Raw genomic sequence first — 18,633 nt, 5'->3', positions numbered from 1 at the left:
AATGAAATAAGGCCCTTTGTAGCAACGTGGATGGAACTCGAGAGTGTTATACTAAGTGAAAAAAGCCATACAGAGAAAGACAGACACTATGTTTTCACTCTTATGTGGATCCTGAGAAACTTAACAGAAACATGGGGGAGGGGAAGGAAAAAAAAAGAAAAAAAAAAGGTTAGAGTGGGAGAGAGAACCAAAGCATAAGAGACTCTTAAAAACTGAGAACAAACTGAGGGTTGATGGGGGGTGGGTGGGGGTGGGGGTAGGTGATGGGCACTGAAGAGGGCATCTTTTGGGATGAGCACTGGGTGTTGTATGGAAACTAATTTGACAATAAATTTCATATATAAAAAAAAAGAATAGACAAGAACCATACAGACTAAGCCTCTCCTCTAAACCTAATGTTCCAGCTCATCTTTCACAGCCCAACCCCACCCTGGATCTTCGCTGGTAGTAGGACACATTGATTAAAAACCCGAGCTCTACCCTTTACTAGCCATGAGACCCTAGACAAGTCACTTGTCTCCTCTCAAAGAAAAATTTAGAGATATTAAATTAAAAGTGCAGTTCAATAGATTTATTCTTATATTAACATGTACAGGTCAATCTCATTGAACTAAGAAGCAGAATTTGAAATGGATACAGCCCACAGTCCAGAAACACTAAATGTTACTTTTTTTTTATTGGAGTATAATTGACATACAGCATTATATGAGTTTCAGGTGTATGACATGATTCAACAGTTGTATATGTTGCAAAACGATCACCACAATATGTCTAATTAACACCTGTCACTATACATAGTTACAAAAATATTTTTTCTTAAAAGTTTTTCTAAATTTTTAAGATTTACTCTTAGTAACTTCCAAATATGCATTACAGTATTATTAACTAAAGGCACCATGGTGTACATTACAGCCGCATGACTTATTTTATAACTAGAAGTTTGTACCTTTTGACCACTTTCACCCGTTTCATCCACCCCACCCCACCCTGAAAACCACCATTGTGTTCTGTTATTGATGAGCTTGGGTTTTGGTTTTTAGATTGCACATGTGAGATAATATGGTATTTGTCTTTCTCTGTCTGACTTATTTCACTTAGCATAACACCCTCAAGGTGTTTCATGAATATTGTTGCAAATGACAAGATTTCACTCTTTTTGTAAGGGTGAATAAAATTCCAAAATGAATAAATTACATTATATGTTAATAGAACTTTATATATATTTTTTACATATATACTATATATTCCATTTATATATACATATATATTTCACTTTATATATGTGTGTGTGTGTGTGTGTGACACAGGTATAACATTTTCTTCATCCATTCATCTATTAATGGACACTTGTTCCTATATCTTGGCTACTGTAAATAATACTTCAGTGAACATAGGGGCGCATATATCTTTTAGAGTTAGTGTTTTCATTTTCTTCAAATACCCAGAAGTCGAATTGCTGGGTCATATGGTAGTTCTATTTTCAGATAGAACTGTTCTGTTCTGTTTTCCATTGTGGCTGACCAATTTTCATTCCCACCAATAGTGCACTAGGGCTCCCTTTTCTCCACATCCTCACCAATACTTGTTGTTTCTTGTCTTTCTGATAATAGTCATTCTGACAGGTATGAGCTGATATCTCATTGTGGTTTTGGCTTCCCTGATAATTAGTGATGTTGAGCACCTTTTCATGTATCTGTTGGCTATCTGTATGTATGTCTTCTTTGGAAAGCATTGCTTTCTTTTTCTTGGATGAGCTGATTGGCAGAAGGCTATTAAGGAAGGAAGAATGAACAGTCTGCTCTTGAGCAAACCATTAAAGCCATTAGGAAAAGTAATTTCAGTTACTTATGCATTCGCTGAGAAACCTTGTTTCTGATGTTTCTGTGTAAGAACTTCCAATGTTCTAGTGGTTCCTCCATGTGAATAAGACACGAATGCATCATAATGACAGCACCTCATTTTCATTCTTCAGTCTCTGCTGTATAGGTTTGGGTGTTTTGAGAAGAAGCTTTCAAGACTCAGGATAAGAGACGTGTTTGGGGTCGTGCCTGCAAAAGATAAAGGGGAGAGGGCACATGAGTATGGGGGTAAAACCTTTAGACCATGATGCAGGTCTCATATCTGTGAAGGTTCGAGGAAGGAGAAGATTGGGTAGCAAGAGCCTCAGACTACAGTGCAACTCTGAGAAAGTGTTAGCCACCCCAACAGGGAACTACAAAGCCTCCTGGCCTTCTCAGCTATTTTCTAGGGCTTCCCAGGGAGAGCATGGCATAAGCTCAAATACTGCAGCAGCTCCCTGAGATGACACAGCTGGAGCATGTTGGCTGAGTACACTCCATAGCAGGCTCTCTCTGCAAAGGGTCTCAGCAGCACATCTCCATAGCAACCATACATTCTAGTCAAAATTCAGCTTCATGAGGAGCTGTATCAGTTAGCTTTTGCTGTGTAACAAGCCAACCCAAAACACAGTGGCTCTGGAAAAAAAAAAAAAAAGTATTTATCTCAAACTCATTTGAGAGTTGGCTCTGTTGAGTACTGATGATCTCAGCCAGATTTGCTCACCTGTCTGGGTGTTGCATGGCCATCATCTGATTTAGATGATTTAGTGTGGCCTCCAATACAGCAACTAGCCCTAACTTCCAGTGTTGCTCAGCCTGCAGCAAGCTCTGCTTCCAGTGTCTCTCACCCCCAACAGGCCCACTTGGATGCCTCCTCCTCTTACTAACATCAGAAGCACCAAAGAAAGCAAATGGAAATGCACCAAGTCTCTTGAGGCCTAGGCTTAGAAATGGCACTCTTTTACTTTGGTCTCATTCTACTGAAAAAAGCAAGTCATAAGGTTGAGCCCAATGTTAAGGAGCAGCCTATAATTGGAGGACACTGCAATATTACATGGCAAAGGACATGGATGTGAGGAAGGGTGAAGGTTTGGAGCCAAAATTGCAAACAAAATTGGAGCAAAATTGCAGAATCCAGGCTAGTCACAAAGGCTTGAGTCTCTTTTTCAAAAAGTATCATCATCAAACGTGAGGTTATCATGAGAGCACCTGGATATCAGAAGTCAGAGGAAGGCAAGAAATAGGAGAACAGTCACAAATACCACAAGACACATTTGAAAACCACTTTATATCTAGTCGTCTCATTGGCCTAGGTCCCACCCAAAGAATAAATCCCATGAATCGGTTGGCAAATTTTAGATAAACAAATAGCCTTTTTTCTTTTCTTTTTAACGTTTATTTATTTTTTTTGAGACAGAGACAGAGCATGAACGGGGGAGGGGCAGAGAGAGAGGGAGACACAGAATCGGAAGCAGGCTCCAGGCTCTGAGCCATCAGCCCAGAGCCTGACGCGGGGCTCGAACTCACGGACCGCGAGATCGTGACCTGGCTGAAGTCGGACGCTTAAGTGACTGAGCCACCCAGGCGCCCCGCCTTTTTTCTTAATTAACTGATTATTCTATTTTTCCTAAGGCACTTATAATGAGACGTATTAGCTACTGCACAGATTCTGCCTTGGCAGGCCCATAAAAAACTAAAGGCAATTTTATTCTGTGGAACCATTTTAAAAAACATATTTACATTGGTCTCTTGGGCCTCTACAGTTTGAGTTGTTTTATTTGATATTTGGGCCATAGTCAGGGAAGAACATGTTTGAAAACATGTTTTAGTTCAGAAACACTTAGGGAGAGTTAGGAATTCCGGGTTAGGGGTGCCTGAGTGGCTCAGTCAGTTGAGCATCTGTCTCTTGGTTTAGGCTCAGGTTGTGATACCAGGGTCATGGGATCAAACCCCACATCAGGCTCTGTGCTGAGCATGGAACCTGCTTGGGATTCTCCCTCTCTCCCTCTGCCCCTCTCCCTTACTTGCGCCCTCTCTCTAAAATAAAATAGAAATAAAAAAATAAAGAAATTCCTAGTTAAACCAATGAAATCTGGTGGTAGGTTATCTCATTGAGCTATTAACAAAATATCAGCACCTGGGAGAAGGAATTCTCACCTCTGAGCCACAGTTTCTATGTGTGAGAACAACAGTGCAGCCCATACATGGTTCAAAAACCTGGTCTGAACCAAAAGTGTTTGATTCACAATGAGATGTGTACATTACGAAGAGGCAGAGGGCTTTACACTGCATCTCCCCAGAGTCACAAAGCACCACATGGAGATCGGAAAAGAAAGTTCATCAGTGCAGCATCAGAAAAGCCACATACCACAAACACACACCAATATCAATCCTAAGAACTCCTCAACGGCATCCACTGGCATTCTAGAATCCCCGAACTCCCAAAGTCAACTCCAAAACATAGGGCTAAACTTTGCTTTGGAGCCTCTTACCTTTTTTAAAAGATAAATAATTAATAAAATCACTGCAAGTGACAAGGGGGCTCCAATGTAGAAAAAAATGTTCTTCAAACTCCAAGCTGTCTTCTCAGATTCTGCAGAGGGAAAGAGGAAAAAAACATTAAGAGGAAACCTAAGGGCTGGAGCCAGAGACCACACAACCACTGCTAGGACCTGGGGTTGTATGTCATTTTCCCTGTCCCTGTGACCCTCTGCCACCCGTCTTGGCGTCCTCCAATCCTATCACACACACCTCCACCCATCAAACAGTGTGTTTAGCACTTGCCAGAAAACACTGCAATACTGAACACTACATACCACACACACATGCCATGCAATGTTCAAAGCTTCCAAACTAGTACACCCTTACTCCTATAGACTGAATATGTGTGCCCCCCCTCCCAATTCATATACTGAAATCCTGATGCACAGCATGATAGTATTAGGAGACAGAGTTTGGGGGAGGTGATTAGGTCATGCCGGTAGAGTCCTCGTGAATGGATTTAGTGCCCTTATGACAGAGGCCCTAGAGAGCTCCCTCATCCTTTCCACCATGTGAGGATACAATAAGAAGTGTGCAACCCAGAAGAGAGTCCTCACCCAACCATGGTGGCACAATCATTGCAAACTTTCAGCCTCTGGAACTGTGAAAGATAAAGATCTGTTGTTTTTAAGCCACCCAATCTGTGGCAAATTGTTATAGCAACCTGAATGGACTCAGACATACATATGATGCAGACAAACCCCTTATTCGATACACACGAAGTGTGTTTCAATTTCATACTCCCCATGCCCCACACACACCCTGTACACATCCCTTCACACACTACCCATACACACATTCCTAGCCCTTACTTCCAATAACCATTCCTCTCTCCCTCCAGGACCATCCCAGTGCCCATCTGGCACACCCAGACCACATCCCACAGGGCTCCTTGTCAGACCCTGCCTTCTTTACCCCTCACAGCTCCAGGCAGATGCATCTAATCAGAAGGGTCATACCCACCCAGGACCAGAGCTGTGACCAAGGAAGCCAAGATATGTGCTCAATGGACCTCATTCCACCAGCAGGAAGGATTCTATAGTGAGTTGTAGATCTTGAGCTAAGGATCCAATATGCCCGGGGAAAGTGCTGGGCTCCTGCAGGACCACTCCACTATGGCCTCCCCATCCTGGGCACAATCCGTAAGGCAGAACTGATTCAGCCTCTACCAGCCAACAGTTGGCAGTGGACCTGGGGCCTGAGCAGAAGAGTTGCTGGCAGGGCTGGGTCCCTGGCCCCTGATAGACCCTTATCCTCAGAAGACATGGACAGGATCCTATGCCCACTCTCCTTGTAGCTAGCAAGCTTCACACCCCAAGCCATATAGACCACCCAGGTCACTTAAACTGCCATGGCTAACAAGGAGCCCTGTTTTAATCTGAGAACTTTTGTCACCACTCTCCACCTCCTAGACTATCTGCCCTGGCTTAAGAGACCTAGTCTGGACTGCTGACTCTAGGGCTGAGCTATGCCATACCAAGCTTTCTATCTTCCCTACTGGCCCCCAATCTTCCCTTAGGGACTGCCTGGGAACCAAAGTTTTATGTTACCTGACCTCAAGGTGAAGAGTAAGAGAAATGTTCAAGAGGTTGCTTACCTATCACAGTCAAGGTGAAATTGAGCTTCTGAGGGGTAGGCAAGGATTTGTGATATATCACACACTGGTAGATGGTCATATTGTCTTCCAGAGAGGGCTTCAGCATCAAGAAGCTAGTGACATTAAACATACCATTCTCGATGGTGTGATTAGTGATGATGCCTTCAAAAACCTCCTGAGGATCCTTCTGGGATAATTTTTTCCACGTAATAGTAATGTTGTCAAGGTGGAACCCACTTGACATACACAAAATAAGTGTTTCTTGCTTTTCTTTCACTATGGCTTGCTCTGGAAACAAGCTGCTGACTGGGAAAGCTGCCAAGAGAGAAGTCATACTTTGAGGGTAGGTAGGGACTAGATTACTATCAACCCAATGCCTCAATAACAATCCTAAGATTCAGCAAGCCTTTAGGAAAGGTGAGCATACTGAATGGGATTCTGCTCAGGCTAAGTATTCTGGGAATGTTGGTTTCAGTGTCAGCTGATATGCTATGGCTCCCTACTCTCACAGCAATTTTACAGAGCAGAGTTTCTTAAGCTACTTTGTATCCTACATAGACACCTGTAAAAATCTGAGGAAAGGCTTGAAACACTGCTGTGGTAGAGACTGCTAATGGCCAATTTCCAATCTTCAATGACATATCCAAATTAAAGCTACATCTTTCAACCTCCATGTAGCCATATGAACTTAGGGTCTAGTAATTTAGTTGTAATCAGAAGTGATGAGAGCAACTTTCTGGAAGTATCCTTAAATAACAAGGGTATCTTAGAGAAAAGGACTGTGCCAAAAAAAATTTTTTTTAAAAAAAAGAAAAGAAAAGGACTGTGCCCTTCTCTTCCTCTCCCCCTTCCTCCTTCCTGCAGAATGGCTGGAATACCACCTGATGACTAGAGACAGAGAAACCACTTCCAAACTCAAGGTGGAAGCTACCTGTTGAGAATGGCAAAGTGATAAGATAAAAGGATCCTGGGTCCCCTAAGGTCACAAAACTGCCTCACCTGCCTTGGGTTGGCTACAGTTGTGTGAAAGACAATAAACCACCTTTCTTTTTTTTTTTTTTTTAATTTTTTTTAACGTTTATTTATTTTTGAGACAGAGAGAGACAGAGCATGAATGGGGGAGGGTCAGAGAGAGAGGGAGACACAGAATCCGAAACAGGCTCCAGGCTCTGAGCTGTCAGCACAGAGCCCGACGCGGGGCTCAAACCCACGGACCACGAGATCATGACCTGAGCCGAAGTCGGCCGCCTAACCGACTGAGCCACCCAGGCGCCCCTAAACTATCTTTTTTAAAAGTCATTGTTGACTTCTGGTTTCCCTTCTAACATGTGAAGACCCTGGAAGTTGTAACAAGATGAACAAACTGCACATCAACAAGTTTTCTTAGATCCATCAGAGAATCAAGGTGACAAGGCAAACCAGCACCCTGAAAACTAGACAGGCAGATTGAGAGAATCGCGGCCAAGATCATGGCACCGTAAGCAGATACCAGAGCCATAAACCAGTAGAAGCACTTAAGTAGCAACTCTTGACAAATCTCTAAAGGATGAGAGTAAGAAACTCCTGGCCGGGGGGCCAGTCTCATGGCGGCCACCATACTTTCATTGGTTGTACCACCAGGTACCCAGGTCAGAGAAGGCTCTGGCAGTCTTTTCTCTTGAGAGCATCTTTTGTTACGGATATTGCACATAGTTGCCATTTGCAACTATGGGGATGGAACTGGAGGGTACTATGCTAAGTGAAATTAGTCAGAGAAAGACAAATATGATATGACTTCACTCATATGAGGACTTTAAGAGACAAAACAAATGAACCTAAGGGAAGGGAAACAAAAATAATATAAAAACAGGGAGGGGGACAAAGCATAAGAGACTCTTGAATATGGAGAACAAACAGAGGGTTACTGGAGGGGTTGTGGGAGAGGGGATGGGCTAAATGGGTAAGGGGCATTAAGGAATCAACTCCTGAAATCATTGTTGCACTATATGCTAACCAATTTGGATATAAATTAAAAAAAAAAAAAAAAAGAAGTCAATGGCTTTCTAATACACAAGCAATAAACCATTGGAATTTCAAATTAAAAACCCAATACCATTTAAATTAGTGCCCTGTCTGCCCCCTTAAAATTTCTTTAAACCTAAAAGAAATATTTAGGTTTAAATCTAACAAAATACGTACAGAATCTACATGAAGAAAACTAGAAAATTCTGATGAATGAAATAAAAAATCTAAATAAATGAAAGGATATTCTGTGTTCATGGAAAAGAAGAATCAATATTGTTAAGGTGTCAATTCTTCCCACCTTGATCTATAGATTCAATGTAATCAAAAGCCCAGAAAGTACTTTGTGGATTCTGACAAACTGATTCTCAAGTTTATAAGGATAGGCAAAAGGTCCAGAATAGCTAACACAATACTGAAAAGGAACAACAAAATTTGATGACTAACACAATCTTACTTAAAGACTTACTGTAAAACTACAATAATCTATAGAACATGGTATTGGTGAAAGAATAGACAAATAGACCAACAGAACAGAATAGAGAGCCCAGAAAAAGACCCACACAAATGTATTTAACTGATCTTTGACAAAGGAACAGAAGTAATTCAATGGAGAAAAGATAATCTTCAACAAATAGGCTGGAACAAGTGGACATCATATGCACAAAGACTGCACATGGAATCTAGACATGCATTTTATACTTTTCACAAAAATTAACTCAAAATGTATCATAGACCTAAACATAAAACTATAAAATGTCTAGAAAGATAACATAAAAGAAACTCTAGGCGGTCTTGAGTTTGGTGATATGCTTTTAGATACAATGCCAAAAGCATAATCCATGAAAGCAAAAAATCAGTAAGTTGGACTTTACTGAAATTTAGAACTTCTGCTCTGCAAAACACAGTTAAGAAAATGAAAAAACAGGCCATAGGCTGGGAGAAAATATTTGCAAAACACATTATCTGATAAAGGATTTGTATCTAAAATATACAGATGACTCAAAAAATAAATAAATAACATAACAGAGGATTCTTAAAACTCAACAACTGGGACACAAAGGACCCAACTGAAAAATGGGCAAAAGATCTAAACAAGTATCTTTCAAAAGAAGATATGCAGAGGACAAAAAAGCAAATAGAAACATCCTCAACATCACATGTCATTAGGGAATTACAAATTAAAACAACAGGTGAGATATCACTACATACTTACTAGAATAGCTAAAATACAAAAAATTAACGATACCAAATGTTGATGAGGATATAGAACAACAGGAACTCTCATTCATGACTGGTAGAAATGCAAAATGATAGTCACTCTGGAAGAACTGGCAGTTTCTTACAAGTTTAAACATAGTCTTAACATATGATCCAGCAATCACACTCTTGGGTATTAACCCAATTGAGATGAAAAATTATGTCTACACAAAAACCTGCACCTGAATGTTTATGGCAGCTTTATTCCTAATTGCCAAAAACTGGAAACAATCAAGATATTTTTCAATAGGTGAATGGATAAACAAACTATGGCACATCCATACAATGGAATATTTTTCAGTGATAAAAATAAATGAGCTATCAAGCCACCAAAATAACAAACAACAAAAAAAAAGACATGGAGGAATCTTGAATGTATATTGCTATGTGAAGGAAGCCCATCTGAAAAGGCTTCATACTGATGATTCCAATTCAATTATATAATATTGTAGAAAAGGCAAAACTATGGGGACAGTAAAAAGATTAGTGGTGTAAGGGGCCCAGGGGGAGGGGCAAATAGGTGAAGCAGAGGCAGTGAAAACTATTCTGTGATACTGTAACATACATGTCAAACTCACAGAACTAGAAACACACAGAGTGAACCTTAAGGTATGCAAATTTTAAATAAACCATTTAAGAGTTCAAGGAATCCCCAAAAAGAGAGAAGGTACACTGTAACAACAAATCTAAGTGTACTACAAATGTACAAAAGAGCCTCACTGCAAGGGACAGAGGAAAGGTGCTGACCAATGGAACTTCTGAAATAAATGGAGTCTACAAGAACAAAGGCAAGATGAATTGCAAGTACTATACCCTGGGTGATAATGTTGTTTCTCATGGGGGTACAAGTTAACAATTCTGATATGGCTGTAGACATATACTAGAATTAAACAATTAAGTAAATAGACGAGAGGATGATGGGAGCCAGGTTTCTTACTGCTGGAGTGGGTTTCACAAATATGCAAAAGGAGGCTAGAATGATTCATATGGTAATAGATTAAAGTTAGGGACATCATTAAGAACTACTATATTAAAATGAATATAGACACAGATGGTTAAAAATAGAAATTCTTACAGATTTTTGTATATACACAGATTAGTATACATACACATATTTATTTGCTCTGTCAGTTCAGAGGGCCCAGAAGCAATGATATCCCAGTGGGGACAAGCACATCTAGTGCCCGCATTTTGGTTTCTAACATATTTTCCAATCAAAAGAACCAGAGAGAATTCCTTGAATAATTGGCTGATTCTAGGAATGGGACAAGAAATACACAAGATGATCCTGGAGCATCTTCTAGTGCCAGAAAGTAAGGAAGTGCTTAGATCAAAACAAAACCCCACAATGATGAGAGTATGTCAAAGAGACACAAGAGTCAACTGAAAATGCTCCCAATGGCCAAAGCAGGAACAATTTGAGCAATAAAATAAAGTTGTATGAAATTATAACCTAAAGTACAAAATAAATATCCTGAGTCCAAACTGACATCAATAAATTTAGATTAATAAGTGAGGGAGAAGAGACAAATCTCTTGTGCAGAAGAATCCCAAATAAATTATGTAACTACTCCACTCTAAAGGAGGGGGAGCATAATTTACCACAGCTTAAATGTGCGCTGCATAGAGTGACTTCCTTTCAAAGACTATAAGATGACAAAGAGGAGAGGAGAGTAGCTTTATAGGGGAAAAACCAGACAAATACTAAAGCTAGATGATTAAGGTCAACACCAAGAGTCATAAATCATTCAAAGAAATGGGATGGGATGAAAATCGCACTTTACCTCTGTGATCTTCCTCCCCCAAAACCATAACTCCAGTGAATTATGAGAAAAATAGCAGGGAAATGCCAATAGAGCAGCATCCTATGATATACCTGACCATTACTCCTCAGAATATCAAGGTTGCCAAAACAAGGAAAAGTCTGTGAAACTGAGAAACTGTGACAGTAAAGAGGAGCCTAAGGACACATAACAACTAAATGTATTGTGGTATTTTGGATGGGATCCTGGAACAGAAAAAAAGACATCAGATTAAAAGTTAAGGAACTCTGAATAAACTATGGACTTTAATTAATAATAATAATTATCAATATTGGCTCATTATTTGTAACAAATATACCATACTAATCCAAGATGTTAATAATAGGGAAAGTGGTGCGCAGAGATGGGAGTGATATGAAAACTCTGTACTATCTTTGCAATTTTTCTGTCAATCTAAAGCTATTCTAAAAAATAAAACCTATTAATTTTTTTAAATGCTTTTATTTTAAGCTTTCTGTCAGTTGCAGAGGAAATGAATCCTAACTTAACATTCTCATCCCCCAAACTAATATGTACAAAATGTTAAAAGTCCTAAGTACAATTTTGGGAAGGCTCGTAGACGCTGTCCCCCTTTTACAGGCTGAATTGTGGCCTCTCAAAATTCATATGCTGAAGTCCTAACCCCAGTGCCTCGGACTGTGACTATATTTGGAAATAGGGTCTTTATTTAGGTAACTCAGTTACAATGAGATCATTAGGTTGGGCCCTAGACTAATATGACCAATGTACTTGCAGGAAGGAAAGAGTAGGACACACATGCACAGAGGGAAGAATACTGAAGACACAGGGAGAAGATGGCCATCTACAAGCCAAGCAAAAAGCCCTCAGAAAAAAACAACCCCACGGATACCTTCATTTCAGACTGCTAGACTCCAGGGTTGTGAGAAAATAAATTTCTGTCATTTAAGCCACCTGTCAGTGGTATTTTGTTACAGCAAACGCCAGCAAACAAATACACCCCCCCAAAGCTCATCTACATATGATCAGACCATCATAACAGAGGAGAGCTCAAAGAGGTGTTTGGTGGACAGTGTGGCTGTTGCTGCAAGTCTTCACTGGGCACCTACCTCACACCAGCACCCAGCTGGGCATGTTCATGCATTATGTTATGTAATCCTCAGAACATCATGAGACAGGTGTGATTTATCACCCCATTTTGTGCAGGGGAAAATTCAGGTCCAAAAATGTTAAGTGGCTGGCCCAATCACCCAGTTTGGAAGCAGCAAAGCTACAAGAGGATTCAGGGGCGCCTGGGTGGTTCAGTCGGTTGAGCGGCCGACTTCGGCTCAGGTCATGATCTCGCGGTCCGTGACTTCGAGCCCCACGTCAGGCTCTGTGTTGACAGCTCAGAGCCTGGAGCCTGTTTTGGATTCTGTCTCCCTCTCTCTGACCCTCCCCCGTTCATGCTCTGTCTCTCTCTGTCTCAAAAATAAATAAACGTTAAAAAAAAAACAAACAAACAGGATTCAGATCTGTGGAACCCAGCATCTCACTCCTTTCCCGGCTACCTTTCAGAGACACCTCTGCAGTAAACACTCACCATCCATACACTAAGTAAATTATATCATAACTTATATAGCTGTCTTTCACTGAGCACTTACAGTGGGCCATACATTATACTAAGTATATAACCTGAATTTCTCATAGACTCTTCCCCACAATAAACCTCCTAGGCAGGTACTATTACATTTGTTCAGAAAGAGGTTCTATGTGAGTAATAACTTGCCCAACACTGTTCAGCTGTCCATGGAAACCCAGGACTCAAAACCATCTGTCTGACTCATAGGCATGCTCTAAACCTCTGCTCATTCTGGCCCAGCCACAACTCCACCCCAAGCCTCAGTACCACGGAAACCACAGGGCCCTGCCCCCAGGGAACTCACCCACAACCTCCAGCTTGACTTGTCCCACTGCTTTGTGAGGGGTGATCACCACCTCACATCGGTACTCTCCTGCTTCCCTCAGCTGGATTCCTGGCAGCTGCAGTGAGGCATTCCCACTCTCCAAACTCTTAAGAGGCACCATGGCTCCAGGTCGACCTGTCATTTGTTGGCCTCCAAAAAACTCAAATAGCTTAACTTCTGTTGCAGACCCTGGATTCTTCCAAAACCAGGTGACACCCATAATGGTTATGTTTGGGGAGGGGTCACCATAGACTTGGCAGAAAATAGTGGCATTGTCATTCAGGAGCACAGTCTGAGTTGTCCCTGCCATCTTGACATGCAGGAAACCTGTGGCAATAAGAGAATTCAGTTATGGGAGACTGTTGGAAAAAAACATAGGCCTGATACTCTCAAACACTACCACATAAATGGAAACAAATCCCTTTTTTTGTGAGGGGAAGGGGGTGTTTCAGGTACAGATGCTCTTAGTTCACGGCCCTGCATTAACCCACGTAAGAGTGTTCAACTTTGTTCTTCTTTTTCAAGATTGTTTTCAATATTCTATGTCCCTTGCAATTTCAGAGGAATTTTAGAATCCGTTTATCAATTTCTACAAAGAACTCAGCCGAGATTCTAACATGAATTGCACTGAATGTGTAGCAATTTGGGGAGTACTACCATCTTAATAATGTCTTCCAATCCATAAATGTGTTTTGGGGATGTACTATGGAATGAATGTTTGTGTCCCTCCAAATTTCACACAGTTGAAGCCTAACCCCCAGTGTGATGGTACTTGGAGGTGGGGCCTTTGGGAGGTGATTAGGTCACAAAGGTGAAGCCCTCGTAAATGGGATTAGTGTCCTAATAAGAGACAGGCAGAGAGATCTCTTTCTCAGCACCAGGGGATAAAGTAAGAAGGTATTCCTCTACAAGTCAGGAAGAGGCCCCTCACCAGGACCGAATTCAGTCAGCACCTAGAGAGTGGACTTCCCAGCCTCCAGAACTGAGAGAAATAAATCTCTGTTGTTTAAGCCACTTAGTCTAAGGTATTTGTTAGGTGGCCTAAAAAAACTTAGGATGGGATAATTTTTCCATTTCACTTTAGATCTTCTTTAAAAATTTTCAACAGCAAATATTCCTGCTGTTATCATTTTGTAAATAATCAAGACAGGCTAAACATTTCCTATATTAAGATCATGCATGTCTCCCCAAACTTAGTTCTTTCCCTGGATCTGGTTTTATCAATGCTGGTGATTCATATGATGCATCTTATGTGGGAAATATCTGTAAGTCTAGGTATCCTTGAGAAATGATAGCAAAGCTAGTGTAATCACTTTTATTTTATTTAAAAAAAATTTTTTTTTAATGTTTATTTATTTTTGAGACAGAGAGAGACAGAGCATGAATGGGGGAGGGGCAGAGAGAGAGGGAGACACAGAATCGGAAGCAGGCTCCAGGCTCTGAGCCATCAGCCCAGAGCCTGACGCGGGGCTCAAACTCACAAACTGTGAGATCGTGACCTGAGCTGAAGTCGGTCGCTCAACCGACTGAGCCACCCAGGCGCCCCTAGTGTAATCACTTTTAAAGATAACAATTGATAATTTGATGATTACCAGTTGCCATTAAATGAATTATAAAACTAAAAAAACATAGTTTTCAGAGTAAAAGTTTTGTGCTCCTTGTGTTAAACTTATTCCTAAGTATTTTATTCTTTCTGATGGATTCATAAATAGAACTTTTCTCTTAATTTTATTTTTGGATTGCTCATTGCAAGTATATAGAAATATTATTTATTTTTTATTTCCATCTCCCTCCCACAACAGGCACCCATTCTAAGATGTTTAATGCTTACATTTTTGTTCTCTTTAAAACTGCCTTGTTTTGTTTCTCAAACTTATGAAAATGCTATGGAGTTACATGTTACTGTTTCTGCTTCTGGCACTGTTTCAAGATCCTCTCACTGCTATGTGTACGGCTAGTCCATTGGTTGAAGTTGTTGACAAGTTCTCTATATGCAAATCCACATTTGGCTCATGTACAGCCCCAAGGATGGACACTCAGATGGTCTCCGAAATTCCCACATCCCTAACCATCCACCCACCACCACTTGGCACAGCCTGGCCTACTCTGGCCAGTCTAGTAAGCGTCAAGTGATATTTTACTGTGTTAACTTCTATTCTATGATTAGTAATGAGTTTAAACATCTCTTCATATACCTTTCAGCCTTCTGGTGTCCTGTTCGATAATTAGACAGAAACATCCATCAGTGTCCCTCCCCCCCCCCAAAAAAAAAAAGTAAAAGAGAAGGTTTGAATATCACCACGAGGTGAAAACGTTCCCCTCACTCTTGGCAGACTTTTCAGTAAAGTGAAGATGCCTCCCGGACAACACGTGGGATAAGCAAGTAGAGTGTTTTTTTTTCACTTCCTCCCCCTTTGCCTTCTCAGCAGTAGCAAAATGATGCAAGCGGCTCTGAAATTCAGAGTATTCAGAGCATGGAATCAAAGGAGGCCCCCCGCCCCAGGTTTCTAGAAGGGCCGACTCTGCACACAGCAGCCGACAGTACAGTAATGAATGAGTAAACAAACTCGAATTTCAGAGGAGAGCTCCCGGAGCTCGTTAGAGCCCGGAGCGGCTGCAGATCTCGGACGGGACGGGACTCCTGCTGTCGCGGACCGGTGAGGGGGCTGCCGCGCGGCCAGCACCCCATCCTGCCTACGCATCCCACCCTGCCTCCACCCCCCCCCCCACCTCCGCCTACCTCACACACCCAGCCGCCCCCCCCCCACCCCCTCTCTCCGGGCGCAGCGGGCCTACTTGCGCTGGACGGCGAATGCCACAGGAGCAGAAGTAGAGGCAGAGACACATGAAGGAGCAGGAGAGGCAGCTTGCAGCCCCGCGACACACGGCCTTCCGACCCGTGAGCCATGTCCACTGCCACACGCAATTTGGCTGCGCCCACTTGCTCAAAGGACCGGCCGGAGCCTGGGTCCGCCTACTAAGCTGTCTCCAGAAGCTTCCCCTACGTAACTCAACCCGCCCTCAGCAACAGAGACGCTGAGTGGGCGGGACTGCAGCCCGCCGCACGCCGCCCGGGAGCCCGCGAGCCCGCAAGCCCGCGAAAGGGCTTAAGTAAAGGCGAGCCCGCACCTCCTAGGCCTATGAGTCCCTTCCGCTTGTCTGCGAAGTGGGTCTGGCTGGCTGCTCTCTTTACGTTGAACACTTGTAAGGAGCCATGTGCCCGACTACAGCCCCGCCATGGCGCAGGAGAGCCGGGGGAACCCAGCCTTGGGCGGCAGAGATTACCGCCTTGGACGGGGAGGTGTTTTACGGCGGGGGCTTCAGGTCAGCCTCTGGTTCACTTTGTTTTGTGTCTGTTTTTTGGGTTTTTTTTTTTTATGTTTATTTACTTTTGAGAAAGAGAAAAAACACAAGCAGGGGAAGGTCAGAGAGATAGGGAGACACAGAATCTGAAGCAGGCTCCAGGCGCCGAGCTGTCAGTGCAGAGCCCCTTGCAGGGGACTGGATCCCACCGACCATGAGACCATGACCTGAGCTGAAGTCCCAGGCTTCACGGACTGAGCCACCTCAGGAGCCCAGGTTCACTTTGTAAAGTGAAGCTGGGCGCCCCCTCCGTGTGGTGGAAGTTAACTAACGCAGTGCCAGAGTGTGGGTAGGTTGCCACAGGATGACTGCCCTTACCATCCACAAAATAAACTTACATTACTTTAAAAAAAAAAAAAAAAAAAAAAAAAAAAGCTTAAGTTTCTTAAACTGAAAGCCAAATTTGTATCAACATCTGAAGGCAGCCCTTAATTTCCCATCCCCTTACTAACCAAAAAGTGGCTTCTGACTTTGTCCAGCAAAACCTGTTCATTCAGTGATCACTAAGTTTTACCACCTCCATACCAGTTTTTAAATCAGTTTTAACTACAAAGTTCAGAACACAAGTAGCAGTGCTATAGTAAGATGCCCAGCATCTTGCATTCCAGTAGTCTCACTGATCCTACCTAGTTTTTTCCTCACATCACTAAAAGTAATGTATGTAATCTATAGAAAATCACAGGCCGACCTGCACTCAACTGCCAGCTGCATCATCACTGGTTGTGTGACAGACAGTGGGCAAGTTACCTCGGTTTCCACTTCCCTAAAAGTGAGATAGTAAAATCTTCCCTGCAGGGCTGTTGTAAGAATTACAGGATCAGGCAGGGTGTGAATGTAAGACTTAGTGGTACTGTCAGTAACTAAGTAGATATTTACATTCTCACTCACCTGCAGAACAGCATGCATAGTGAAAAGAGCACAGAACTGGGAGGTGAGCAGGGTGCCCATGCTGATACCAACTAGCTAAGTGAAGGTCACAGTTTCTGGGCCACAGTTTTAACAAGTAAGAGATCTACAAGGTTAGGTCCAGCTATGGAATTCTAAAATCCCAAATTACACTATTTCTCAACTGCTACCTCCTCCAGGGAGTCTTAAGCTGGGGAGAAGGCCTCTTCTGATATTACTGACATCATTAAATAACTTCTTCCAAAGGACGTTATCTGATGAATCCCTAAACTTGCCCAATAAACCACTCTGCAAACCACTGGGATTTCCACTTCAACGCTATCACTGGAAGCAGGGGCTGGATACTGCTGGAATGCTGGAAAAGGAATGCTGGAAAAGGAATTCCCTCATTGGTACATGATCTCTAAGGCCCTAAGACTCTATGACTCTATAAAATAGTGTTTTGCAAAGAATCCATTCTTTCAACACTGTCAAGTTTACCTTTTTCCCCAGAAAATCACCACAAATATTACATGTTTTTCTGATTTTACATTTAATATACTTAAAAACAAAGCTATACAAATGATGACTAGAATAATATATTCCGACAAATATTGCACTGGGAGAATTTTTACAACGTATCATCAAAAAACAAACTCAAATACAACAAACGTGTATAGTCTTTGTGTCTTCCTGATTACCAAATTAAAATCCACTTATTTATTTGCAGTTTTTTAAAAATGATCCAATTCTCTAAATAAGCCAAAAAGAATTAAGCCTAAGTACACTTCAGAGTAATACAATTTCTGTCCAAACTTTAAAATTAACAGAACTTTTTTGGCCATGTATTTATAAAAGGTTACATTTTTAATTCAACATTTAAATTGAAAAATTTCAAAATCCTCCAAATCTAGTAATAACAAATAAAATAAATGGTCTTTAAAATAGGATGTATAAGCCATCATTATTTTTTTTTTTTCAACGTTTTTAATTTATTTTTGGGACAGAGAGAGACAGAGCATGAGCGGGGGAGGGGCAGAGAGAGAGGGAGACACAGAATCGGAAACAGGCTCCAGGCTCCGAGCCATCAGCCCAGAGCCTGACGCGGGGCTCGAACTCACGGACCCCGAGATCGTGACCTGGCTGAAGTCAGACGCTTAACCGACTGCGCCACCCAGGCGCCCCGATAAGCCATCATTATTAAGTATCTTTTAAAACATAATAAATATTGATAAAGCATGGATGATGCAGCACTGGTTTCCTTCATGAAAAGGAAGGGCAAATGTTTTTCACTTTTTAATTCCAGAAGACAATTTTTTTCAGAAGACAAAGAATAATTGATGGTCTCCCCTCCACACCTACTTTAGGCACAAGCTTACATATAAATGTACACATATTGCTTCTAAAATATCTTTCCATTT

The 18,633-nt window shown here is 41.8% G+C and overlaps 1 protein-coding gene and 1 non-coding gene across 2 annotated transcripts; one reads left to right on the top strand and one right to left on the bottom strand.

The window, feature by feature from the left end:
- Positions 1–652: 652 nt before the first annotated feature.
- On the bottom strand, positions 653–15,984 carry NCR3LG1 (natural killer cell cytotoxicity receptor 3 ligand 1). The gene is made up of 5 exons (XM_058688382.1): positions 15,761–15,984; positions 12,944–13,291; positions 5,977–6,291; positions 4,331–4,431; positions 653–2,048 (listed from the first exon to the last, which is right to left on the bottom strand). Exons 1-5 carry the CDS (start codon positions 15,870–15,872, stop codon positions 2,019–2,021), a joined length of 906 nt encoding a protein of 301 aa, XP_058544365.1. The 5' UTR covers positions 15,873–15,984; the 3' UTR covers positions 653–2,018.
- LOC131488952 (small nucleolar RNA SNORA72) lies at positions 14,070–14,202 on the top strand. Its single transcript, XR_009250330.1, has one exon. It is a non-coding gene; the product is annotated as a small nucleolar RNA SNORA72 (small nucleolar RNA).
- Positions 15,985–18,633: the final 2,649 nt, after the last annotated feature.

The sequence above is a fragment of the Neofelis nebulosa genome, chromosome 10 (assembly GCF_028018385.1).
Source record: "Neofelis nebulosa isolate mNeoNeb1 chromosome 10, mNeoNeb1.pri, whole genome shotgun sequence".
Classification (NCBI taxonomy): domain Eukaryota; kingdom Metazoa; phylum Chordata; class Mammalia; order Carnivora; family Felidae; genus Neofelis; species Neofelis nebulosa.
This window is presented reverse-complemented; position numbering and strand designations above follow the sequence as displayed.